The sequence below is a fragment of the Sinocyclocheilus anshuiensis genome, unplaced genomic scaffold (genome assembly GCF_001515605.1).
Source record: "Sinocyclocheilus anshuiensis isolate Anshui unplaced genomic scaffold, SAMN03320099.WGS_v1.1 scaffold1038, whole genome shotgun sequence".
Classification (NCBI taxonomy): Eukaryota; Metazoa; Chordata; class Actinopteri; order Cypriniformes; family Cyprinidae; genus Sinocyclocheilus; species Sinocyclocheilus anshuiensis.
Window position 1 is genome coordinate 643894 of NW_015536540.1, and position 27329 is coordinate 671222.

The 27329-nt window shown below is 38.1% G+C and overlaps 2 protein-coding genes across 5 annotated transcripts in view; both read left to right on the forward strand.

Moving 5' to 3' along the window:
• The first annotated feature begins 7725 nt into the window (after nucleotides 1–7725).
• Nucleotides 7726–18422, forward strand: LOC107696994 (sal-like protein 3). The gene is made up of 4 exons (XM_016497596.1): nucleotides 7726–8153; nucleotides 12273–15197; nucleotides 16325–16668; nucleotides 17136–18422. Exons 1-4 carry the CDS (start codon nucleotides 8072–8074, stop codon nucleotides 17529–17531), a joined length of 3747 nt encoding a protein of 1248 aa, XP_016353082.1. The 5' UTR covers nucleotides 7726–8071; the 3' UTR covers nucleotides 17532–18422.
• Nucleotides 18423–19228: 806 nt separating this feature from the next.
• Nucleotides 19229–27329, forward strand: part of LOC107697002 (probable phospholipid-transporting ATPase IIB) — a 42561-nt gene continuing 34460 nt past the window's right edge. For all 4 annotated transcript variants that reach the window (XM_016497604.1, XM_016497614.1, XM_016497624.1 and 1 more), the window contains exons 1-2: nucleotides 19229–19315; nucleotides 23049–23219. In XM_016497604.1, coding sequence (XP_016353090.1) covers nucleotides 19236–19315; nucleotides 23049–23219 — 251 coding nt within the window. In that variant the 5' untranslated portion in view covers nucleotides 19229–19235. The remainder of the gene's footprint in view (nucleotides 19316–23048; nucleotides 23220–27329) is intronic.

Genomic DNA, 27329 nt, shown 5'->3' on the forward strand with positions numbered 1-27329 from the left:
CGGGGGGGCCATTTGTATGCGCCCCGTGTCCGTCCCGCGCACAATCCGGCCTGTATTGCGTTTTGCAAATTTATACCAGGATGTTGGTTTAGAGTGTTTCCCTGGAAAAAAAGGAAAGTTTTTCAAGTAAGTGTCTGCTTTCATGAGCACAAGTGACTGAAGCATACAAACAAAGCTTTGTTTCAAAACTCACAGATGTATGGCCGGAGCATGCCTTTGTCCTCCAATGCTGAGATGTTTTTTTTTTGTGGATTTTCTGTAGAACGCAGACAAAAAGTACAGATATTAGACTAAGCTTTCCCAGGGTTATATTTTTCACCCAAGAGACCTGTTTGTAGTTTTTGAGCGTAGAAATGGGCAAACACTTTTTCTTGTTTGCAGGGAAACAATTAAAATAACTATTGTTCCTTATTTGTGAGGCACTTCGGATAAAAGAATCGGATAAATTAATGCTATTTTTATATTAAGCGAACGGAAGCATTTACTACAAAACGACGTACGGTATCAGGGATAATTTTATTCTGGCAAAAAATGTATGAAGTTGTGCCTTAAACTGAAGCCTAGCTGAAAACGTTGAAAACTGTATCCAAGCGCACCAATTTTATTTTGGAAAGACCTGCCAAATATCGTTTTATGCTATCAACACCCTGCATTCACATCGTTTCTTCCTCAAAAGTTTTGTCGGAGTCCGTTAGCTGCTATGCAAACAGCATGTGTTGGGACTTGGCTTGCCAACGCTTCTTTTGTTGTGTCTAGACTACAGGAAATGCAAAATTGCATTTGTTTACAACCGTTAGGAAGTCAAAGCCAAGGCAACGATTAAAGAGCTGCTCCCAGGAAAAAAGTCTTGAACACGTAGCGCAGATTTTCTTTTGAGGGAGAGAGAGCGTGCGAGAAAAAACACGAGAATATACGAAGAGGGACTGCCTCATAAAAACATCTGTAAATCTTATCGCACTAAGCTTCATTGTTCTTATTCACCGTCCTGACATTTGCTCCTGAAGCTTGTAAGTGTTGCTGTTTTCAGATCTAATCTCGAATCAGTCATTCTCTCAGCTTTCTTAATGAGTCACATAAGGATGTGAGGGGAGGAAGTCGATCCCTAACCAGAAATTTCAGGTTACCACAGTAGTAGCCTTCACTTCAATTTCTTCTATTTTAAGAATGTTCTTCCAAGATGTGCGGATTACGGCCTGTCATCTATACACCACCGCCTGCTTTCATTTGTTTGTTTAAGTTCCCTGACCATGTCTCACATATGAGACTTTATGTTTTTCACCCTTCGGGAAAATAGCAGTGAATGACGCTGACCTTGTTCTGTGTTAACGGTGCAGTGAGATATGTGCCTTCTCTGTGCCATGAGAATTAGTTGATATGACTGAGCTTCACCAATTCAATGTCGGACCAGACAGACGGTAAACACTACACTGTTGACTGACTGTGTCTACATACTTTATACTGTCTGGTTATTCTGCTTATTCACTTAAGTAATAGTTTTATTTTAATTGTCAAAGCTACTACTGAAAAAAACATCTTAATTTGGAGCCAGCTACAAAAAATTTATTCGGACACTTGATGGAATTAGATACAAATTATCAAACCAAGTAGCAAGAAACGATGCCAGACATTTTCTCAGAACTAACTTCACTTTTCTATGCAAGTTCTGCAATGACTTTTAAATAACTGGTCTCAAGATCATTTTTAGTGGATGTATGAAGTCAGTTCCTCTCAAGTTCACAAAGAGTTACCTCAGGTGTAGCTCAGCATAAAAATAATATTATACTACTAGGCAATTTATACTAGAAAATTTATGTTATCAATAACAATACTGTATATTTATTGTTTTATAAATAAAAATTGACTGCTTTAAAATGTTTTTTTTGTTGTTGTTGTTGAAAATGGCACTTCATATATTTTGTTGTAGTTCAAAGGCATTAACATATTTTTAGTTCTAGTTTAAGTTCAAACACTTTTTAGGCCATTGCATAATCTTATATTATTATGGCATTTAAATAATAACATTTTATCATCACATTGTAAACCACAAATCTAAAGAGGACCTGAAATGATCTCGTTCTTTTGTTTTGCAGTCTCTAGATCACCTCTGCTGGACATAATGGACATTTTCCGACAAAATTAGTTCACATGCCCAAATTAGTCCAAATGTGTGATATGTATTTGGAAAAAGAATTTCTGAGGCCACTATAAATATAGCCACTATATAAGCTATAGTCTCATTCAGCACATTCAGAGAAAGCTGTGCCTCCACTTCCATACATAATGGTGCGCAGAGATAGTTTTAACAGAGGAAAACAGGAAGTGCCCTGAGTGACCAATAACAACAACTGATTTAAAGCTATTTTTATCTACTTTTAAACAAAGCCGTGAGATCATAAACCCTCAGATCTCAAAGTGAGATATATGTAAGATGCATTCCTTACATTGAAAGTATTCCAAAAGCATCCAAAGGGAGAACATCTTATAGGCCATAATCTCAGGTCTTCTTCCATCAGGGACATGTATGGTGACTTCTCTGCAGTTTGCCTCAAGCGTCTGTTTAAGACGTGGAGAGGAAGTCACTATTTCAGAGAGTTTACACAGATGGAGCCCACTCTTCAGTCAACACTCACATAAAAATCGAGCAAAGACTTGTTTCTTCTTTTCATTTCAGTGTACACACAGATGCTTATGGCGACATAGAGGTGCCATGGTTTGTTACGAACAAGCAAATTCACAGGAAGTTCAGCTCATAGTGATAAAATATCACAGATGATTATTATTTTCATATGTATACAAACCAAAAAAAAATAAGTTGTTTACTAACCAGTTTAGATCTCATTACAGCAATCAGGCAGATCTTTTTTTTAGATATACTGTACTGTCCAGGTCAGTGTGACTTTTGTTATTCATTCTGCCATTAAATTAAAGTTAGACTTTGCCTTTCTGCTTCTGTTGCTCTTGGTTTACTGAACTTTTGTCTGGGGTTTTACAGCAGAATGCTGGGAGACTCACATAAGAGGTGACTCATAAACCAGGCACACACGTCCGCTAGTCACTGTCTGTTTACTTCTGACAGCTCTTTACAATCGTTAACTGTAAATGTCACAAGCATCTGTGATCTAAGGCCAGTGGCACGCAAGAGATTGTGCCATTAATTTCTTTTACTTTGTCAAGACAGCAACAATCATGGCCCTGGGCACCTTTGCGCTAACCTTTAGTTTATGCATTCAGAGGACTACTCAATGGCAACAGGCTTAAGTCAAAGCCACTAGATGACGGATGATCATGCTAACCTGGTTTTGCATCTCTCTCAGCATGTTCAGGGAAACAGCTTCCTAATCGTTATCTTGTCCCCAGCCTCCAACTGAGAGAGTAATTTTGGACATGGAAGGTTAGATGTCCCCCCATATGCTCCTTTATTGAGCTGTCAGTGAGGTCTGACTTACAGATACACAGTGTCTATTTCATTATAGAATACATCCAAACTTCCACAAAAAAAAAGCAATTTACATAACCATATTTTTGTTAAAATTTATAATTTCCACATAGTTAAATTTATTGGTATTATTGCCAATCATACACGAGTCATTGACACTAATTTTCATCTGGATCTAAGAAAATATTTAAAAAGTGACACATACATCAATATATTAATACGAATGACATCTTCTATGATTATCAATATGTTTTCAATTTCCTGATTTAAATGTCATTTAAAAAAAAGTCTTGGTAGTGCCAAATTTAATTTTAAAAGAAAAAGTCTAAAATTAAAAAAACTTTGACATAAAGACTTATGTTAAATTATTAACATTATTTGTATTATTATTTAAATAAAAATAAGCAGTGAAGCATTTTTGTTTTTCATATATCATCATATATGTAAAACAATTCACTTATTTTTTTATTTTTTTGCAAGATGCTAATGTGTATTCAAGTTATACTGTGAATATATTTTATTTAATTACATTTAAGATGGTGGTTACATCATAATAATAATCAGTTAAAAGAAGTAAATTTCTATTAACTTGCCACATGTATGTTAAACTAGATTTCTCAGCTTCATCATCTCAGACATTCTTATTTGTCACTGACTCATATACATTTAATATGTGTTGCATAGACACTTTATAACTAACTTCATAAGACACATGCAGCATTTCACTTTTCTAATATGTTCCCCTAAGGACCAATAGACTGCATTATTAAACACCGATCTACCGACCAACGCACAGATATTATATTTGAATAAAATACGTCCTGTAATTTCAATAGCATATTTCTAAATCCCCAGACTCTACACATCTAACATTAGTTTTACCTTCGGATTAGATTACGCATCCTATGTCAGAAGATACTTCCTGTGAAGCGTTCAGAGAATCCGAGCTGATGGAGATTAAACTCATTTGTTACATGCTTTTCCTCTATAGCATGCCAATAAATGCTAATAGCAGGGTCTGTTCTTTTTCAGGTCATAAATGTAAGTAAATTACTTTGCGCCTGAAGTCTTCCCTCTGCCATCTCAGACTGCACACACTCACTTAATTACTGTTTTTACTAGCTTTACTCTTGTTTTTGCTCGTTATTCCCTCGAGAACATAGAATACATAATATCCTGTTTGTGCCTAAAATTTGCTGTCTTTCATAAAAATAGTCTGTTGTCATGACGACTTGGGTTAACAGAACTGAAACATCTTCTTTGCAAGGTTGTTTACAAAGCAAAAACTTTGTGTGCGTATTCAGCGAAGCGCTTTTGCAGAAGTGTTTGTAAATGACCGTAAGTACGGGGGTGAAATCACTACATGTGGTTGCATATCAAGGCACACGGCAAAAAGCAGTGCAAATACTGATCTCCGTACTGCTTTGCTTGCGTACATACATTAAAAGTACATCGGTGTTTTTTCAGACAGTCAGATACAAGACTGTACCACGGTACCGCCGAGGGACCCGTATCTCACGGCTTAAAACGTTTATTTCGCCTTAGATGTATCAGGTCCAACTGGCCTCACAATAGACCCTCACTCACCCCTCATACATTGAGATTCAGTTTCTTTTCCCAGCTCAAGTCTCTCCCGCTAGTGTCAATCACAGCCTTTATTGGTGGAAGCGGACCTGACACCCCGGACCTCATGTGAAACCATGGCCGACAGGAGGCAATAAGCCGGAGAATAGCAGCCATCTCAAAGTAGTCCTCCATTTAGCAAGTGCTTTTTTTGCTCTCTTTGCTCCAGTCCTGCATTAAAGATAGAGAAGAGAAATCAATAGAGGTTCACAGCATTAGATAAAAGTCGCGGACTTGAGAAGCAGCCGCGTTAGATGTGGTAAATTAAACCAATCAGAAATTTCCAGAGGCCCTCGGCACATAGAACAGTGCTATCTCACATCTGTCCATCTCACTGGCCTGTCTCTGCTTTGTTTGTTCTTCATGTAGTTTCGGCCTGACACTTCATTTGTTGATCTATCTGTGATGATGTGCTTTATACTCAGAGTCAAACCCTCTTCATCGTGTTTAGAGTAGGGAAAGATGTTTTTTAGCTGTGGGATATGTTCTTGGTTAAAAAACTGCATTCGAGACTAAAAGGAACAGAGAAATTGCATGGACCATGAAAAGATTCTAAACATGATTTTGTTTTAATGGACAGAAAATGATAAATCTCAACAAACACAGACTTGGAGAGAATTCTTTCTTTTTCCAGAGGAAAACAACTCTTGAATTGCACGCTTGAACTGAAACACTGTTTTTCTGCACCAACTGTGGCGATTATTTTAAATGAAAAGCGAAAATGTTCATCATACGCATTTTTGTGAAGCTATAATCTGTGATTACCAGGTGAGATGGTGATATAGAGTAGAAAAAGCGGTATCTTTGATGATTAGTTCATTTAAATCTGCCTTGTCGCATATTTATGAAAGCAGATGGGGAATGTGAAGAAAAACAGCATGAAAAATAAAACAAAAACACAATTAACAACCGCACAGGCAAAAATTCCCTGTAGGTACAAACATTAAGGGTTTCATATGCAGAATTTTAAATATTTTGTCCTTCTAGGCGCTCTTCTTCATCTGATCATTTTGTTTCATTTTGAAAAGCCTGTTCCTAATCCTACATGGCATGGATAACAGAAAAGCCGGGATAACAGCAGCCGTTTTAAAGACTTCCCTTGGGGGTGGATTTTGACAATTCCCACCACTTTGTAATTTTATTGATAATGAAGAGGATGGCGAGGAAGGGACTTTTGATTTTTGCCAGAAAAGCTAGTTAAGGACAATCAATAGTACATCATTGGGAGAGTTTTGTGATAAAAGCCCTCGGTTACCCTGGCAATCCATCACTTGGCCATACAGATAGGTCAAACGAAATTATATTGCGCTTATCTCTCTACACCAGAAGAGTAACAGAGACGCCGATCAATAGGCTTATATATTGTTCTACTTGTGTTGTAATGGAAATGATGTATCGCTGATTTAGGGCCCTTTGGCCGCTATACACCAGTGATACTGGTCAGATGTGAATGTCGTCTGATCCCTTGAGAGCAGCTATCATAATAGACACATAACTGAAGTTTACTGTTAGGTTTATATGGCACCACACTGCAGATCACAAAATAAGTGCCATATCTTATTTTTTTTATCCTTATGAAGTCGGTTTTGTAACAGATGTGAAGTTAGGCAAAAAGTAAACAGAAAAAAAGAGCAGGTTGAACAGGGGTCCATCGTTCTGTGATAACCTAGTGGTCGCCTAATGCAATAAGCTTACACAGAACAGCCCTCCTGCATCTCTCCAGGACTTCTGCTGGGGTTTACACGCACGTTTGCAGCAGAAAATCGGCGAACGCCCGTTTCAGTTCAGCTCCTACACGAAGACATGCACCTTTTGGGACTCTGGATTCCGCAGGAACACGCATAGTTTTAAATTGGATGAACTATGGAGGATGCGTCTTCGGCAAGAGCGAAGAACAGAACGAACGGTGTTTGCTGCCAGCATACTCATAAACAGTGTGCGAATCATTCGACTGCGTTCTTGACGTTTCTCATGTAACTACGATTTCGAGCGCACGTTCTGTGCAGGTTCCTCTCACGAAACTGAGTTGTTTTTTTCCCCCCGTAATACATAATTTAAAACGTGAAAACTGTTAAAACACTTTTTGTGATATACTTGTGGTATGTAAATGTATAGAAAGCCATAAATTATGGCAGTACTTATGTTTTGTCGACGTACCGTCCCATACAGATCCTAACGGAAAGCGTTCTAGCAGCCTACTGTTGCTATGGTGACCTCCTCAGGCGAACGCGTCTGTTTGCTGGTGTCTATTTAGTGTACTAACTTGCAATCTAACTTTTGTGGTTATTGAACCATTGTTTTAAAGAATATCTACCGTTAAAAACAGTCAACATTTTATTTTGACTTCCTCCGGGGGTTTAAGCTTTAATTAGACTAACCGAACCATTCAAATAACAGCCAACTATTTACCGAGGCAACTACTTTTATAATAGGTATCTAGATATTCGCCTGTCAGAACAAACATTTCTTGCATAGATATAAAAATTAAACAAAACTTTTTTGATGGAAAGCTATGCTTAAACTTGAATCAATACACGTCGAAAGAGCCTGTTTTAAAGGTGCTTGAATGTAACTCACGCTGTCATTTATTTGAAAAGAAGGCGTGTGAGCGTGACAAGACTGGTTTTCCGTACTTACGGTGATGTTTAACAAACTACGAATGGACTTTACGCCATGTGAAGTGCCACCAGAGCTGTAGACGCACTTGTTTGCGTCCAGTTTGTGGTCCTACGTGAACAGAGAGCAAAAAGGGGGAAAGTGAGGAAGTGAAACGGGCTAATTACTCAGTCCATCCCTCATTTCCATATCCAGAGAGAGTGTCTACTGGCGCGCGGCCAATCCCTCATGCAGCGCAACGTAATACATGACCCTCTATCATTATAACGCCGACATGCGCAATCTGCACAACGGTCACAACATCTAATATCTCTTATTCACTGACCCCGGGACTGTACGGGACTGCCTGCGTCCGATGTTTCTGCAGATCGGAGCGCCGACGCGAAGCGCAGAGACATGTCCCGAAGAAAGCAAGCGAAACCTCAGCATCTCAGATCGGACGAAGAAGGAACACAGTCGGACAAAAGTCCGGATAACGGTATGTGAATTGAAATACGAGTCTTTTATTTGGCTATTTAGATACAAGTTTCTTTTGTCAGAATTTTTCGATGTTTTATGGTTCTTTTCAAGTGGTGATGAAAACACGCTGTAGGATGCATGGCATAGAACGGACACTTTGAACATAGAAAGAATTTTAGAGTAAAAAGAACTTGATTTAGTAAGCATATGTAAGTTTATACCACGCTGTGTTCAGTTCAAGTAGACTAGATGGAACTCAAGACAAAGTTTTACACCCTTAAAAAAAATAAAGGTTCTTCGATGGTTCTTACGTTCAACAGAGAGCCATTTTAACTGCAAGTTATATGGTTCTTTGGAGATGAAAAAGTTATTAATGTTAGGTTTCTATGTTCTTTAAAGCACCGGTATATAGCCTAGATGTTCTCTAAAGAATCAAATAAAAAGTTACATGTGGAGATTTCCTTATGAGATGATTGTAAAATTCTATTCGAACCTTCATTTTTAAGAGTGCATCATAAAACACGCGTAAAGTACGTTTATATTCCTAGTAGGCTACATGAAACATACAAATACGAGCTTTTGGAAATTTCGTGTCAAACGTTCATTATGTGTCATTTGACAAAAATGCCGAACACCTTTTTTTTTCTAAATAATGAAGCCGTAATTTCTAATGTCTTTTCAGTAGGCTATTCTAGCTCTTTGCTAAGAATTTCTGTTAAATTCATTAAAGTAATTTAGAATTGAAGGGCATACAATGTTCTCAGCGATTTAATTTGCTTAATTAGGAACTGTACACGTAGGCCTATAGGCCATATTTATTTAGCTTTGTGTTTCATATAGGCTAGACTGTTTTTCAAAAAAAATTTTGATTTAGCTAACATGATTTAAAATGAATTAATTAGGCTATAATCAGTAACGCTAGATTAGAGCTGTGCATCTATTCGTGCTTTTGATAAAGCACCAAAATAAAGCACTGCAAAACCTACAAAAGTGTCCCATTGCAAGACCCAAACAAAACCTTTAACATTCGTCTGTTTGCGTGAGAATAATTCCTTTTGTCATGGTAATTAAGTTACTTACGTGCCCACATGAAAAATCCTCACACTTGGGTTGGTGTCGAAGTTGTGTCTTCATTTAAATCGCGTTAAAGTATTTACTGCAACACAAAGATCGACCTAAAAGAAGAGAATCAGAGTATGGTTTGAAAACAGACAGTGAAATACGTTTATTGTTCTTCAGATCATTTTAAATCAGATGAATTCATTATAATCAGGCCTGATCCGTTAGAAGAGTAATTAAAGGATTCAAATGAAAACCTGCTGCAACAATATTGAAGTAGAAATAATTACTCATTTTTAAATCTTGAACGTTTTCATCAAGTATAAACTGTGGTTTAGCTTTTTTGGTATTCTTTTTTTTTTTTTTTTTACATTTAGTCAAATAAAATGACTGCTTTAGTCAACAGTTTGTTTGTTTTTTATCTCTGAACAAATTTCTTTTCTTTTTTTTTTTAAATAAAACATCTGCTCAAGTATTCTGAAATGTACTAAAATTAATGTCCAATAAGTGCAGAAATTTAAGATAAAGCTCAAACACACTGTGTATTTCAATACATTTAAGAAAATATACTAACAAACTAAAGTAACTTAGGGAGCTAACACCATCTGTAATTTTTATCTGTTAAAAGATTAATTGGCATATTGTTTTCTAATTGAATTAATGACAAATTATGCTTCTATTTTAAATGAATTAAAAATAATAATAATAATCATTTGACTTCACAGGTTTATCCATGTATGCAATATGTACTTAGCTGATTGTTTTCTCTCATTTTGTCGACGTCAACACAATCATTTTGACTTTTGTGTTTGCCCTTGTACATCTTTCAGTTCGCCTTCAAATGCCATTCATCAGGCCTCTACAGTAACGATTGTCTAATAGCATTTTAGCTTTCTTCTTTTGGGGCCTGAGAAATTTATTCTAAGACTCTTACGTTGTAACCTTTGTCTGTCTCATGTCGAAATGATCCAGCTAGCTACCAAAACCACGGTTACCAGCTGAGCACCCTAGGAATCTCACAAGTTTTTTAATCTTTGTAGTGGCTCATGCTACAGGGCCCCACAGAATGTCTTTTTTGATTTAAGAATTTGTATATCTGTCTCGTGAACACAGTTTTGTCCATCTTTTCACTGGGGATGCCAAAGGAATTTTTTGTAATTCTATTTAGGCTATATAGTAAATGCTTATATCTACATGAACTAATCTGTGAACATTTTAAGATTTGCAGCACGGCATTAAGTTAAATGGTTGCCTCACTAGATCAGTTTCAGTTAGCTCTCACCTTTCGGTGTTAAGGGTTTTCAGACCACCCACACAGTTACTGGAATTAGACGAGCAAATGACCCACATTGTAACTACTCTGAGGAAGGCTCACAAAAACTGAGAAGAAACAAAACAACACCTGACTACAAAATTATTTCAGATATTCTGTTATCCTCTATTCACTCAATTCTCTTTCTCACTGTGACTTTTTCTGACATTTTTATCCAACAATATTCTTATTCATAAACATATTCAGTGTGGCTACATTAAGGCGATAAAAGGTGTGATAAAGAAACATACAGTGAATATATCTTCCATGGCATTTTATATTACAATAAAATATGATAAAAAGATTAATAAAAAAAGGAAAGAGAAGAAAAGAAACAAAACGAAAAAAGAAAAGAAAATGCACACACACACCCAGACACAGACAGACACACACACACACACACACACACACACACACACTCGTTAACGTGATTATAAATGATACAACAATGCTAATGGAAATAAATTAACAAGCAAATAGAATTAGTGACTGATAATGACAAGAGGGCTCTTGAGTGAATGTAGTCTATGGGCCATAGCCTGGGTAATGACTCTGGGCAGATCTTTCATGTAGCTGTAGGCCCAAGAATTACTTTTTTATTGTTTGATAGGAACAGCTCTTCTTCTGAAGGGAAAGATTGTTTGCATGTTGAACATAGCCCCAACAGGTATCACACACACACACACACACACACACACACACGCACGCACACAAATACAAACAGACAGAAAATATAAGGAAGTTATGGCTTACTTTTTTTTCTGTTTGGACTCATAAACTTTGCCATCTCACTAAGCTTATTATGTGTAAATCTATTTGTGTATATTTTCCTCTGAAAAATTCTGACAAGTGCATAAATTACCCAAACCCAACCCCTTAAGCGCTCATCAGTGAGCCAACGACCTATAACAGTTTAAGTTGATGTAACCTAGGTCTTCTATATGTAATCTAAATGCACATATCAGAACAAAAAATCTTATTAAATGCTGCTTATTTATTTTATGACAAATAATCATTTTTTGGCTTCCATGATCATTACAATTTGATTTGAATTTAACATTTTTGGAAGCTGTGTATTCTTGTTCAATAATGATATGCTGTAAATTTCATAATGTTCTTGTCGTTATATAATTTACTGATCCAATGATAAAATGACACTGAACAGATTTATTTAAAGATAAATACACTGTAAAGGCTTTGACTTCTAGTTAAAACACTCAGATTGTTTCTTCTTTTCGTATGATCAAATATGACATGATTTAAAATATTTTGAAGTTAACTGTGCTTTTTACACATTTAGAGATGAAACAATTTTGTCAAGGTTGTACACCTTTAGCAGTGAGAGATAACTGTTTCACTCAACAATGTCAAGTGGAGAGGAATTAGTTCTTCAAATTCATCAGGAAATAAGAGTGTTTGATAGCAATGGAGAGTGCAGATTAGTCAATCAAAGACTCAATTTGACCTCAACTGACAGTGCAGCTGTGAATTGTATAAAAACATTGGAAATCAATATCCCCTATAGAATTTCATTAAGCTCCCGTATATTCAATAGATAGGTCGCATAATTTGATGGATTGTGCAAAGAAAATTATCGTCTGAGTCTTTGGAGCATGAGCACAAAGAGGCTGACTTTCAGTAATTGGTAAAGTGGTACAATTGATTTAGTTTATCTATATTGTTCACTCCTCCAAGAATAGCTGTGAAAAATCTATCATCTCAGAAATTTCTATTCACACGCTTTCTCTCTGTGTCTTTATCTCCCAGCGCTTCTGTTGAGGGGAGGCGATGAGGAGGACAGCGGCACGGAGAGCCGCAGCGGAGGCGAAGAGACGCACGTGTGCGAGAGGTGCTGTGCTGAATTCTTCAAGTGGTCCGAAATGCTGGAGCACCAGCAGAAGTGCACGGACGACCCCCCTGTACTAATAGTAAAGGAGAATGAAGAGAAGGCCATTTCCCGAGGATCGCCGACAGAGTCCCTCTTGAGTGCCCACAGTGACTCAGCAGAAATGGAGGTCAGTGAGCTCAACTCTGAGCTGGCTGAGAAAGTCGACGAGATGCCTGAGGAAACGCACATCATCGACCTGAATGAACAAATGGATATAAGTTTGCCCGAGCATAAAACATCAAACCTCAGCCCTTTACCACTTGACAATGAAAACACCACCTCTTCCCCTGCACCACCTATAACCAATCACTATGACATGCCCAGCACCAATGTGACCCTGGAGATTCTTCACAGCACCCGAGTGGCCGTTGCTCAGTTTTCCCAGAGCATTCACTGTGCGGGATCTGCAGGCAAGCTGAACTCAGCTGCAATACCCATGATTCTGGAGCAGTTGATGGCGCTGCAGCAGCAGCAGGTTCAGCAATTACAACTCATTGAGCAGATCCGCAGCCAGGTCGCTGTAATGAATAGGCAGCCTACGCAAGCCGCCCTTAATCCTGCCTCAAAAAGCCTGCCCTCTGACTCTAACACTTACAATTTCCAGGGCATCGCTCCACCCCCTGTACTTCCATTATCTGGGGTCATGCCCTCTGCAGTGAATGGGCAGGCTTCTGTATCCCAAGCATCTATGCTTGCGAGGCCACCGTTGCTGTCTTCCCAGCCAAGCAGTGGACAAATCAGCTCTAGAGCACTGGAGAGTGCCACTGCTTCCGTAACAAGTTCCAGCCCTCATCTCTTCAGCTACAGCGGGGCTTCTCCGCTCTTGCCCACCTGTAGCGGATCGCACTCTAGCGTTAGCAACACCCAGTCCATAAGCACTCCCAGCCCACTATCAGCTGGCCAGAGTAGCCTCCTTAGCCCTTCTGCCAACCTACCATTACTACCTCAAAGCCCTCCCAACGGAGTCATATTTCCCAATCCGCTGGCCAGTATTGCAGCCACTGCCAGTGCATTAGACCCACTTGCTGCAATGATGAAGTACCGTAAGGGCAAACTGCCCAGCGTCTCAATGTTTGACAGCAAGCCCAGTTCCGAGGATCCATTCTTTAAGCACAAGTGTAGGTTCTGCGCTAAAGTGTTCGGCAGTGACAGCGCCTTGCAGATCCATTTGCGCTCGCACACAGGCGAAAGGCCCTTCAAATGCAACATTTGTGGCAACCGTTTCTCGACAAAGGGAAACCTCAAAGTCCACTTCCAAAGGCACAAGGAGAAGTACCCTCATGTTCAGATGAACCCGTACCCAGTCCCAGAATATCTTGACAATATCCCTACCAGTTCCGGGATCCCCTATGGGATGTCTTTTCCTCCAGAGAAGGCAGGACCTACTTGGTTAGATAGCAAGCCTGTTCTTCCGACAGTGCCGTCCTCAGTGGGTCTGCAGTTGCCACCCACAGTACCAGTTATTGAAAGCTTAAGTGATTCATTTACAAGCACACCCTCTGAAAGATCTCCACACAGGCCGTCGCCAGCCAGAGGTGAACTTGCACCGTCGTCGCCTAATCCCACCGGCACTGAGACAGATATGTCCACCATTGCGACCTCCCCTAAATCAAACAGAGAAGGAGAGATCACACATAGCTTCAACACAGAAGAAGTGCACCTGCCATCAAACAGTATGACTAGAAACGCTAACAACCCCAACATCCTGCTTCCGCAGTCCACGTCTACAGAAAAACCTGTTAAGGTAAATGTAACTGAGTCCACTGATGCTCCTTCAGCTGATAATAAGTCGTCCTCTCCGCCACTCATCTCAGATCAGTTCAAGGCCAAGTTCCCATTTGGTGGTCTCCAAGACTCTATGCAAACATCTGAGACATCAAAGCTCCAACAGTTTGTGGAAAACATCGATAAGAAGATGATGGAACCCAATCAGTGTGTTATCTGTCACCGCGTGCTAAGCTGTCAGAGCGCGCTGAAGATGCACTACCGCATCCATACAGGGGAGAGGCCATTTAAATGCAAGGTTTGTGGCCGAGCATTCACCACAAAGGGTAACTTAAAGACACACTTTGGTGTCCACCGTGCAAAGCCTCCTCTTCGGATTCAACATTCATGCCCGATCTGTCAGAAAAAGTTCACGAATGCAGTTGTGTTACAGCAGCACATACGCATGCACATGGGTGGGCAGATTCCAAACACTCCTCTGGCAGAAACCATCTACGAGAGAGATACAGATATGGAGAGTTTTGACAGCATGAGCACTTATGATGATGACTGTCTTGATGATATTTCATTTGAAGAAGAAGGGGATGTTGTGGAGAACAATGAAAACACCCTGAGCTCATTTTCAGACAGTCCACCACCTATCTCCTCGCTTCCAACCAGTGTATCAGAAACTCAAAGCGTAGGAGAAGACTCATCCGTCAATCTCAGCCAATCAAATGGAAAAATGATGGTCAGGTGCGGACCTATGGATAACGATCTTCATGGTCTGGGCTCTACCACCACTGGTGAGATGGAGAACCACAGCATAAAAACTAGTTTAATGCCACATTCGTCTAGTTCTATTCACATTTCACCCTATCCCAGCAGTCAACCTGAGGGCCAACATGAGCACTTAGTCTCTCTGAACCTCTCCTTTAAAGTCCCAGAGGCAACATCTATAGTAAAATCTGAAACAACAGATTGTCCTGCAGCAAATACAGTCAACGAGGTGACTGTTAATCAAACAGGAATCCAGCCTATCACCTCTACATTCAAGAAAGAAAACTCTTTCAACATGCAGTTTTTTAATAAGGAACATGGTAAGCTAAAACTGCTATATGATACCAGTAAAACACTGTACACTAAAAAATTGCTCAGTGAACCTAATTATATTGAGAAAAGCTTATTTTAGTTAGATAAAGGTTATTTTAGGTTTTTAGAAGACTAGAACATGAAATTTAAAACAAGTAATGTTTTTTCGAACAAACGTAAATGTATGTCCTTGTGTTAGATAGTAGCATACTAAATATAACATCATTTATTATTATTATATGAAATGTATGGGATGAACGAGTAAGATGAACCTAGTCTCAGTACTGGCGTTAGCAGTTATTCTTTCTGAGCAAAGCAACACACACACACTGTAGTCATCATGTAGCCCACAGCCTAAACACAAGCTCCACACTTTAGAACAACAGCAACCACACAAAGATTACAAAATAACAGAAACTCTTCTAAATCTATAACATAACTGAACATTAAACATCAGTAGTATTTCCTTTTACTCAGAAACACGTAAAATAACATTTATTTTTAAAATGTACTCTGCTAATGCAGTCATATGCTAAGCATGCAGGGAATTAAAATTCCACTGTCCAGCTATGCCAACAAAAATGATTCATGTAATCTTAACACAAAATCCAATTTACAAATGTAAGTGATTTAAAAATAATGAAATTACGTTGTGGTAAAATGTTCAAAACATTTTTCTTAGTAAACTAAATAAGCAGCAAAAATCTGTTGTATTTTTTGTATAATTTGAATTACTTTAAAGTTGAAGTGTCATATATTTTTTTTAATCTCCTATCCTAGCTAAATGTGCAGAGACAACTGTAAGTAAGCCGTATTCAGTTTACCTGAAATGTATAAACATTGTGGTGCTACACAATGCCTGACACCGCAACATAACTCAACTAATGGTGTGAGTTTGGAGCTGGACTAGTCTGTTTTTTCATGCATTGGAGGTTTCTAGAAGAAATGTTAAAAATATTAATCTATATAAATGATTAATTATTATTAAAATTTGAACAAAAACCTGCAATTCTGTTTGGCATTCTGTGGCCAGAAATGACACACTTCATCTTTAACACTTAATACACAGCATTATGGTATTTATTTGTTTTATTACACTGCTGATTTTATACTAATTGTTTATTTTTATTTTCAGAAAATGCTCAAAGGTCTACAGAACAGGATACTAAAAATTTGCCGACTGCAGTGAAACTGGAGATGAATGCTTGCAATAGACCATACATTCTAAAAGAGGGGCCTTTCCCTGCATTTGGCCTGCAGTTTCCCAACTCGCGCTCTGAGGTGATGATACCGGCCGTCACCTCACTCACTGGTCCACCCCCTGCCAGACGGACCCCTAAGCAACACAACTGCAGAGCATGTGGGAAGAACTTCTCTTCTGCCAGTGCCTTGCAGATCCACGAGCGCACACACACTGGCGAAAAACCCTTCGGCTGCTCTGTCTGCGGTCGAGCGTTCACAACCAAGGGTAATCTCAAGGTATGTATGATCATTATTGTATTTTATTTAACAAGTGAGTAGCTTAAACTATATATGAGCTTTTAAATTATGTTTACATTTTTAAATTAAACATATTATTTGCTTTTATTTTATTTATTTTTATTCTTATCATTTTCATAAAATGCTTACCATTGTTGAATTGTGTTATGTTCCCAACATGTAAAAACCTATTGTGCATGTGTGGACCCGGGCTTGAGCCCGTTCTTGGTCAAGGCCCACTCACATTCCCCCTCTCTCTCCCTTTACTGTCAATTCTTCACCATCCTGTCAATCAAAAAAAAATCAAAAAAAGAATAAATAAATTAATAAAATACACATGGTGGTTGTCGCAACATGAGTAATTTTTTGTAATTTAGTCTACAGCTCAAAGCTACAGACACACAAATGCCGCAAATATCGTACAAATATTTGTTATTGATTTCTTTTTCATTTCTGTTTGTCTACAGGTGCACATGGGCACCCATATGTGGAATAACACTCCTGCCCGTAGAGGTAGACGTCTGTCTGTGGAAAACCCAATTGCCCTTCTGGGCGGTGACGCCCTGAAATTCAGCGAAGCGTTTCAGAAGGATTTAGCAGCGCGGGCCATGAATGTGGACCAAAACTTCTGGAGCCGATATGCAGCAGCTATAACTAATGGCTTAGCAATGAGGAACAATGAAATATCCGTCATTCAGAGTGGAGGAGTCCCCCAGCTTCCTGCCATTACTGTGGCCACGGACAAGGCTAGCACTGGAAACAGCCCACCAATCACAGCCATGGAAAAAACAGGCTTAGAAAGGGGTGCTGGACAACACTTCTCCATGATGATTGATGACAAAAAAGACATTGGAATCAATTAAAGTAAAGGTGACATATTATTTCTCCTTGCATAAGGAACATTGCAAATTTAAACGTGTCTTGATTTTTTAAAATCAGAATAAACTCTTTAGAATGTGCTTGATTCATGTGGGAAAAGATTCAGTTTATCTTATGCTATAATGGCACTTGTTTTTTATTTTATTGTTTAAACTGAGGCCACGGTTAGTTTTTCAATTATGTCCACTGACTGAAACCTTACACTTGATCCAAGGGCATTGCTTTGAGATGAAATGATTATTTTATGTTGTAAATATGTATTTTATTTTATTTGTTTTTACCCTCTGATTTTGCTGTTAAACATCGCCTTATTCATGAGAAAGGGAACATGTTTGCATATATAATAGAAACTTTTCATTCCCAAACTGTGGTCTTAATATAGCTACAGCTGAAAGTATGTAACTTAAATCCCCGAGCAAAAGATAAAGAGACAATTCAGAGGCTTTGAAAAGAGATGTATTATTCTTTGACATCCCACTGCTTTGCTGCTATGCATTGGATGCAAACCATTTATTTTCATGCAAATCAAGTACACCACCATGAAAGCTAGTGTCATTTTAGCTGCTTTCAGCAATGAAACGTTCCATCTTATACCAGCCTGTGCTATGTTATTATTAATGCTAATTATATGTTTTATGTTATTCTCTGCCTTATTTACTTTTACATGCAAAATTAATTAGTGGGCCAACATGAGACCATTAAGTATAATAAGACTGCTAATAAAGATCTTTCATTAAAAACACCTTTACACTTCAGTTTAAGGTATAGTTATCAATGAAGCCCTTGTGATGCATCTGAACGTGTTGCAGGACAATTCTATTTCACAATTTAGAAGTGTGTTTTCCTATCAAGAACAAAATAAATAAATGTTTCCAGAAACAGAAAAAAGTGAAAACAATATACTTGTCTGTAATGGTAGCTTATGTCTTATTCACTAAGCGTGTCATGTCAGGTCATTTTTTGTGTTTTTTATTTTATTTTATTTTGTAGTGCTATTTTCCTTATATAATATATTGTTTAGTGTTGGGGAAAAAACATAAAAATATGAACGAGCAGTTTTTTCACAAGATAGGTAATGGTGAAACAAGGGATTCAATGTGTCCTCTGCATGAAAAGGAGACACTATTTTTGTACTCAGATACATTATAACGAATAAAAAGTACACCAGGTTTGCTTTTCTGTCTGCACATCAGTATTTTTACATGGAACAACTGAGGTGGTGTCTCAAACATGCTGACTGAACTGGATTTATTTCTAAGATGCAATATTGCTGCCACCCTCAATAAATAAATCTCAAACAAAATATTTTTGTTTGTGTCACCTTACTTGTATTTTGTAACTATATGTGCTTCACTCTTTATCTCTTTGTCTCTCGGTATTTGTTTGTGTTGTGACATAAACTTGAGTCAGACATTGTTATTTAAAAAAATTATGTCATTATATTACTGTTATTTAAATGCAAAATGTTGGCCTCATTTGAGCACACAAGCCTTCAAAGAACGGCAAGACAACACTGGTAAGATGCCTAATGTGAAATAATCCATCAACGGAAGCCCATAACTTCAACCAAGTAAGATATTAAAGCACCATAAAATAAAATACCTTCAGAATCACATTTCCAGATTACAGCAGATATCTCCCCTCACTCTAGTCCGGACGTGACGACATTCATACGTAACCGAGCAAAGATGGCAGACAGCATCCGTCTGAATCCTGTACGGAAGAATTCGAGAAAAACTGCGTATTATAATGCTGGCAGACCTACCAGGTATGTAGACGGATGCATATTCATCTCAGACACCTCTTTTAAACACAAGACAGTCATTTGAGGTGTTACAATAACGTATGTGTTGATATTGGGTTTGTTTATGCCACGGTTCCGGGGTTGAGTGCTAACGGGCTAACGCTAGCGGCAGTGTAAATTCAGCAGCGCGAGCTGTCAGTGTCAGATTACAGTTGATAGGACATGAGAGGATACAAGACTCCCCGAGAGATGTGATATAATCATGTGAGATGTTTGTCACTTCGGTTCCTACTCGGGAGACGTCTTAGGTACGTTCATTGAGGCGTATTATAACACGCTCATGAGATATTCAGTAGGTGTAAGTACATTTATGGAGCGTCTCATATATAATAACATAGAATATGTCTATAGAACGTTCCAGAACATTCATTAAACATCACAAAGCACCCAAAACACAATTCACGTGCGTCAGGTACGTTCATAGAAAATGTCATAAGCTTTTGGTTTATCATTAGACTAGGGCTGTGCAATATATCCAAATTATCGAAATATCGCAAATGTACATATCGCAATATGCATATCGCTACAGCTTGCAATATCTGGGGCCATGAACAAAAGACAAAGAGAAAATCGCTCACTGCTCTTACCTAAATAACTTTTGTAGCCTAAATAAGAATCAGTGCATATTGAATTCTAAGAGTAAATACTATGCAGTGTTTTATTTTTCCTTTTTATTATTCAGTTCCTAAACTCATGTTAAAATGATTAAACTAATGTTAAAATGACATTTTTATGTAATGCTCGAGTAAAACATTATCGCTCACTTTCAGAAGTTGTTGTAGGGGTGCTTTCTTATTAGAATCAGAATCAGAATGAGCTTTATTCACCACTTAAGTATGTGCAAACACAAGGAATTTGTTGTGGTTTTACAGGAACTATTGGTACATACATGCATACATACAAATAACCATATATATATGACACAAGATAGTTATAGAAGTTCACAGAACTGACTCAGCAACAGCTGAGTAAAACTGTTTCATCTGAGCATGAGGCACTTTAAAGCATTATCGTATCGCATATTGAATATCGCATTATTTAATGAGTTATCGCATATCGCATTTTTCTTCAATATCGCACAGCCCTACATTAGACCATCTTATGAGGCTTTGTTCCATCTATAGCATATCTCATACCTTAGGTATATGGCGAAGACATGCCATGTTCTTGTGATGCTGAGCTTGACAAGATATCGCTGAAAACTGTTTTCCCACGGTTTATGCGAGGCAAAGATGTCAAAGATATTCATTTAGAAACTAATGTCCATCTGGTTTTCCTGAACCGCATAAACAGCCTAACAGCAGACAGGATCTGTATTTATGGCATCCAGCTGTTTGCCAAATGCTGACAGTCTAAGGACCACTTGTGGCATTGCTGCTTGAGAGTATGGACCAAAACCAAAGTGCTTGCTTAATTTGATTTCATTGTTTGGGGTAATGCTATTGCACATAATCACTTTGTGAATCGTTTTGTGTTTTATTGAGGAGGAAAGAGGAGAGCAGAAGAACTGACCACAGTTAGGAGAGATTAATTGGACCACCAGCTATGTTTGGCTCATACTTTGCTTATTCTGATGTCCTTCTTGATTTATATGGGTGGTTAAGCAGATTTGATGGTGATCTGATTTCTTTTATCATACAATTGAATACAAATATCAGTGGTTGGCCTGCGGGCTTCGAATCTCGAGCATTGGCCCTGCTAGACTGTATCATTTTATGATTACAACGGTCAGCTAACTTAGTTGTCCGTATTTGTATTATTACACCCATTCTGCTTGACCGCTGTCGAGACGGGTTAACCTAAAAGCATTTTTAATGGACATCAAAGGCTAAAATCCACATAGACACAAGTGAGAGTGATGTGTTTTTGTTGACATACCTCAATAATAACTTGCCTATTGTGGCAGGAACCGATTAGCCTTTGTAGAGCTGATATTTGTCATTTCCCATTAGTTCAAAGTCTCTTATAATGGTGAATCTCACGAAACTTGTCAAGAACATGTCTGGACCATATTTCGCGCCAAACTCAAAAGAAATCAATGAGAAATTATTATGCAGAGCCAGCTTTAAGTAAGCCATGCGTAGGTTGATTTCTGTGCATCCAGACCACAGACTTACACATTTAATGAAAAGGTGCCTAAATTGTATTCACTTCAGGCCATCTAAGTTGCCATCAGAATAAGAGTTCAATCAGCTGACTAAAACATCATGATAATGCACAAGTAATCCACTCGACTAGTTTTAACTTGAAACTATTTCTGGCCAAAACACATGTCTTAATGTTAGGTTTGTTTCTTACAAACATGCATCTTTTCGTTTCACAAGACATTAATAATTAATTGATAGACTGGATTATTTCTCATTCTGATGGCACCCATTCACCGCAGAGGATCCATTAGGGAACAAGTGATGTAATGCTAAATTTATCCAAATCTGTTCCGATGAAGAAACAAATTTGTCTTCTATTGTATATTTACTACATCTTGGATGTGTAAATTTTCATTTTTAGGTGAACTGTTCCTTTAATAACCTGAGAGATTTCTGTTTCTCCATTGAAAGTCCATTCCACCAAAACATTCAGGATTCAAAAATGCATAGTAAACAGTCCATATAAATTACGCAGTTTAATCCAAGTGTTCTAAGTCACTTTATATGATGAACAGATTTAATTTAGACTGTTGTTTACATATAAACATTGATCAACACATATGCGTAGAGCACATTAAATGTGGTCAAACATGCTTGATTTTTAAGCAAATTTAGTGGTGATCTGATTTATTTTATCATACAGTTCAGTAAGGGCAGTAATCTTCACTACACAATGTGGGCATTCGGTGTGTTATGGAGGATCAAATATGATTCACACTCTCTGAACTCTCAAATGTATTTCTTCCTGATTCATTCTTTTAGAGGAAAAGGGAGTGTTGCTTTTAAAATCCCTAGGACTAGAGTTTGTAGATTGTTAATGTCCTCCATTGTAAGTTTATTACGCGTCTTTAATAATTTAACAGACACAATATCACTACCTGAGGAGACCTGTTCAGTCAGCACAGTCTGAGGCTGGTAGGTATTTGTATGTTTTTTTTAGTGTTCAACTGCAAAAGACTCTCAGTGTTTACAGTGGTCACAGAGGCCTAATTGCATTAATTAAATCTATCCACAGACAGCTCTAGAGTGAAAAGAGAGCGTGCAGGTTTTGACGCTAAGGCTAAAGTGGATCTGGTGCAGAAACGGCCAGGCTTTTGTGTGGGTGGAAGTTGATATCCTCTCGGGACATCGGCTGTTTCAGAGTGTCACAATAGCATTCTGCTGATCTGGGTTTGAGACTCGTCTCGATAAATGAGGAACACAGTGTGAGAGAGGAACAAATCCCTCGACTTCTGCATTTTTTATTCCACTCATTCATGTAGGCGCCTTTAAAAATGCCCTTATTTTATTGCGTAATGTCTTTTTTAAATTTGAGAGGTAATAATGAAAGTAGGACTGCTGTTTTGGGAAACAAACAGTGTCTGTTTATTACATTTGTGACGTCACATCTTAATTTGAAACAAAATCTATGCTCTTTTTGTAGTTTAGCAGATTATTTACCTTTTTGTTAATTTATATAAATGAAAAAGTCTATACAACTTTTATAATTCATAATAATTATTATGATGCTTAACATCATCTTTTTTTGTCTTAATGTTACAATGTTTCAGGTATCAGATTGAAGACGAATCCTCGAACCTTGATCAGATGCCCTTGATGATGTCAGAGGAAGCTTTTGAAAACAACGAAAGTGACTATCAGACGCTGCCCAGAGCCAGAGTGAGTCAGAAGACTGGGCTGGGCTGGTTCCTCTGTGGTGGATGGAAGGTCCTGTGCACCAGGTAATAGGCCACGTGAGTGCTCATATTAATATTTAAGCATTAAAATGTTACCTTCAATATCTAAGTGCTCTTAAAGGATTAGTTTACCCAAAAATGAAAATTAGCTCATGTTTTACTCACCCTCAAAGCATCCTAGGTGTATATGACTTTCTTCTTTCAGACGAATCCAATCGGAGTTACATTAAAAATTGTCCTTGCTCTTCCAAGCGTTAGAATGGCAGTAGGTGGGTGTTTTTTTCATCAGTCCAAAAGTAGTCAAATAAAGCGCATCCATTCATAATAAAACGTGCCTCACACGGCTCTGGGGGTCAATAAAGGCCTCCTGTAGTGAATCGATGTGTTTTTTAAGAAAAATATCCATATTTAAAGCGTTATAAACACTTTTCTCTCACAGCCGTTCCGGGCGGATGATGTAGGATGTCGGCGTAGTGCATGCACTGGTGATTAGTGACAAATGCAGAAGTGGGACGGAGAGACAGCGAAACAAAACGCCGGTCACAAATTAGAAGCACAAAACAAGGATTTGTAAAGAAAAATGTCAGTGGATTTCGATATAAGCCAAGAGGAGATTGGCTTTCTTTTGCTAAAATAAGGAAACTTCCTTTGCTCCTGTAAACAACCTCGTGAGACTAGTATATCTCACAGGCGCGTGCGCTGCGCATGCGTCCTACGTCATCCGCCCGGGACGGCTTCCGCATACGACAGTTAGCAGAAGTGAGAGAAAACTGTTTATAACATTTTAAATATTTATATTTTTCTTACAAAAATGCATCGATTCACTACAGGAGGCCTTTATTCACCCCCGGAGCCGTGTGAGGCATGTTTTATTATGGGTGGATGTGCTTTATTTGTCTACTAGAGAGACTGGAAAACTGGGTCAGGCTTCCTGGGATGGTGTTCAAATGGTTCAGGTCATACTTAGAAGGGAGAGGTTATTATGTGAGTATAGGAGAGCCTAAGTCAAAGTGGACGTCCATGACATGCGGAGTCCCACAAGGCTCAATTCTTGCACCGCTCTTGTTTAGCCTGTATATGCTCACACTAAGTCAAATAATGAGAAAGAAACAAATTGCCTATCACAGCTATGCTGATGATACCCAGATTTACCTAGCATTCTCGCCAAATGACTACAGCCCCATTGACTCCCTCTGCCAATGCATTGATGAAATTAACAGTTGGATGTGCCAAAACTTTCTTCAGTTATTTTAACTGTTTTAAATTCATTTTAAATAAATTTTTAAATCATTTAAAAAGTTTTTAAATTCCTTGTTTTAATGTTGTGATAATTTTTTATGATTATTTTACTTCCTTTTATGTAAAGCACTTTGAATTATCATTGTGTATGAAATGTGCTATATAAATAAACTTGCCTTGCCTTGTCTTGCCTATATTGAACTGACCGTGAAAACAATGAGCCTCTCTACAAAAACAAAAACAATAGAGTAAGTGCGTAGGAGAGAGAAAGTGAGTGAAAATGAGAGAATGTACTATATAAATAAACTTGCCTTCCCTTGCCTTACGGACTGTTGAGAAAAAAAAAAAAAACACCCGCCTACTGCCATTCTATCACTTGGAAGAGCAAGGATAATTTTTAATGTAACTCCGATTGGAATCGTCTGAAAGAAGAAAGTCATATACACCTAGGATGCCTTGAGGGTGAGTAAAACATGGGCTAATTTTTATTTTTGGGTGAACTAACGCTTTAAATTAGTCAGTTAGAATTAGTATTTTGTCTATCTAGCATCAACCACTTTTTTTTAACTTGACTGTGTGTCACAAAAATGCAAGACATAATGCATTGTTATCTGATGGATACTTACAAAGACCAGCAATTAAAAAATATCATGAGAACCTGTTCTTTATGAATGGCCTCTGATTTAAAACTCGACTGCATATAGTTTGGTCTTGACTGTAAAGGCCTGTTCATGTCAAGGGCGATAATTATAACTATAACTTTTTATTAAGCATTCTAATTCTATGAGAACAGGGAAGTCCATACCTCATTTGTAACCATAAGGCAGTGTGTCCACCAAAGCACTTTTAACCAGCTGAAAATGCCTAGCTGTGAGTGCTTGAGAGCGCTTCTGCGGCGCAGCATTTTATTTCTTTTTTCTTTTTTCAGTTGAGACACTTTGGGTGCAATGATATGGAATATCCGCAGAAGTGTAACTAGTAACTAGTATATTAAAATGTTGACACAATATAAAGTACTTGATCTGGCCCTTGTTTTAAATGATTTTGTTCCATGTTGTGCTTCTTGTTGTCATCTGTTGCTGTTGTACAAGGAGGATGTGGCGTTTGGTCGGTGTGGAATTTGTCCTGCCCATCCTCCACTTTGATTGGACGGCTGACTAAAAATTGACAGTGATGGGCTGCGTTTTCTTTCATTCTTCATCAATAATCTTCAACTGTCGGTGGCGAGAAATAAAACGCTGAGCAATGCTCCTGGTGTTTTAAAAAACATGCGCTTCAATTGAAAACAAATGCTTTGGTGGACACGTGGCCTAACAGCACAGGGGAACGTTATTGTTGAAATCACATTAAGAATTTTTTTTTCTAGTTGAAGAGTGATAAAAACAAAAAAGAGCTCAATCTTTTAAAGCAGCATACAACAGAACTGTGGTGCATGCTTTTAATAAACAAGGTTACTGCACCTTGTTGTGGATTATGATTTTTTTCAATGATATGAAAATAAAATTGTCTTTGAATTGTCTTTATTTGTGGGCTTTTATCAGAAAAGATTGATATATGTGATTTTATTTGATTAATATATCATGTTATTAATTTGATTTTGTTTTTTAATTGATTGACAGTCTAGATAGACAGATAGATGTTTTGCTGAAACCATCTTGGCCTTCACCTTTTGTTAAAAAAATGTCACCATTGTCATGGAGCCTATTGTGTGTGTATGTAGTGCTTGTGCCAGGTTGGCTCAGCTCCTTTCTAACGCACCGGTAACTGTGCATGAAATACACACACAAGCACAGGTCCTGCTTTTTGGTTGAGGTGCTCTCTGCGCATCATCAGTCAGAAGGTCAAACACACCAACCGAAAATTTGCTTATCCAGCCAACGATGTCAACAAGCTGAATGTCTGTTTTGGACTTGCATTCCCACAATATCTCAATGCCTTTTGTGTGGCATCAGTGACATATATTAGTCATTTATTGTTATGAAAGTGTGTGTGCTTGACTCTTCTCCACTTATGCGCTACATTATCAGCAGCGCATCTCAATTGTAAGCTGGGTATTGATTTTTTTTTCTTCTCCTAATGAACAAATGGGATTTCGCACAGCTGACCAGTTTGCTGCTTTCCAGTCATTTTCTGTGTGCTTAGGCAAAGGATTATGAAATGAACAAATAATTCAAAGAGAATAACTCTGCTTATTCAAACGGCCCTATTATTTGAACTACATTCATTTGAGCAAATAATCTCTTTTATGAATCAGGGCGCTGGCACTTACAGACAGGAGACAGAAGGGGCCAACACAAATATTATTATATATTTTTTCAAGGTTTATGTAATTTAGTTCAGTGCCAGCCAAACCAATCGCCATGACTGTGTACACTGCGCAGAGTACCGGCAGAGTACCGTCACGCCATTCACCGGGGATGGCAACCGCTAGAATATAAAATGAATATGAAGGTCAACAAAGTGTTTGGCGCTCTCTCTGACCTTCACAGCGAATCAGAGCTTTCGTTTTAGTAGGGAGGGGTTTATTTGGCAGGGGGTGACAGAGGACGTCATCTACAGGTTTGTTGTTCTCTTTAGGTATCGCAAGGCCTGCATAGAATCTGCAGCCTCAGATGATTTTTGAAATGTTTGTCGTTCACAAAATGATATGCATCCTCAACTCCCTCGCTTATTTACTTTCTAGACTTTATTCTAATCAATAAGTGTAGTATTTTCAGTTGACTAACCCACTTTTCATAAGGCTTCTTGGTTTTACTATGCACAATTCATCATTTGTCAAATATTTCATATTACGGAAGCAAAATGAGTCTGTGATCAGAAATCCACATTTAAATCCATCTCAAAAATTTCCCTTCACATCCGTACTCTTCTTTTACTGTTTTCTAGCTCTACTGTTTCAGTCTTACTTCTTGGTGG

Coding starts and splice junctions, on each gene's coding strand:
- LOC107696994 (XM_016497596.1), top strand. CDS start 8,072: ATGTCCCGAAGAAAGCAAGCGAAACCTCAGCATCTCAGATCGGACGAA. Junction 15,198..16,324: donor GTTTTTTAATAAGGAACATG/GTAAGCTAAAAC, acceptor TTTTATTTTCAG/AAAATGCTCAAAGGTCTACA. Junction 16,669..17,135: donor CAACCAAGGGTAATCTCAAG/GTATGTATGATC, acceptor GTTTGTCTACAG/GTGCACATGGGCACCCATAT.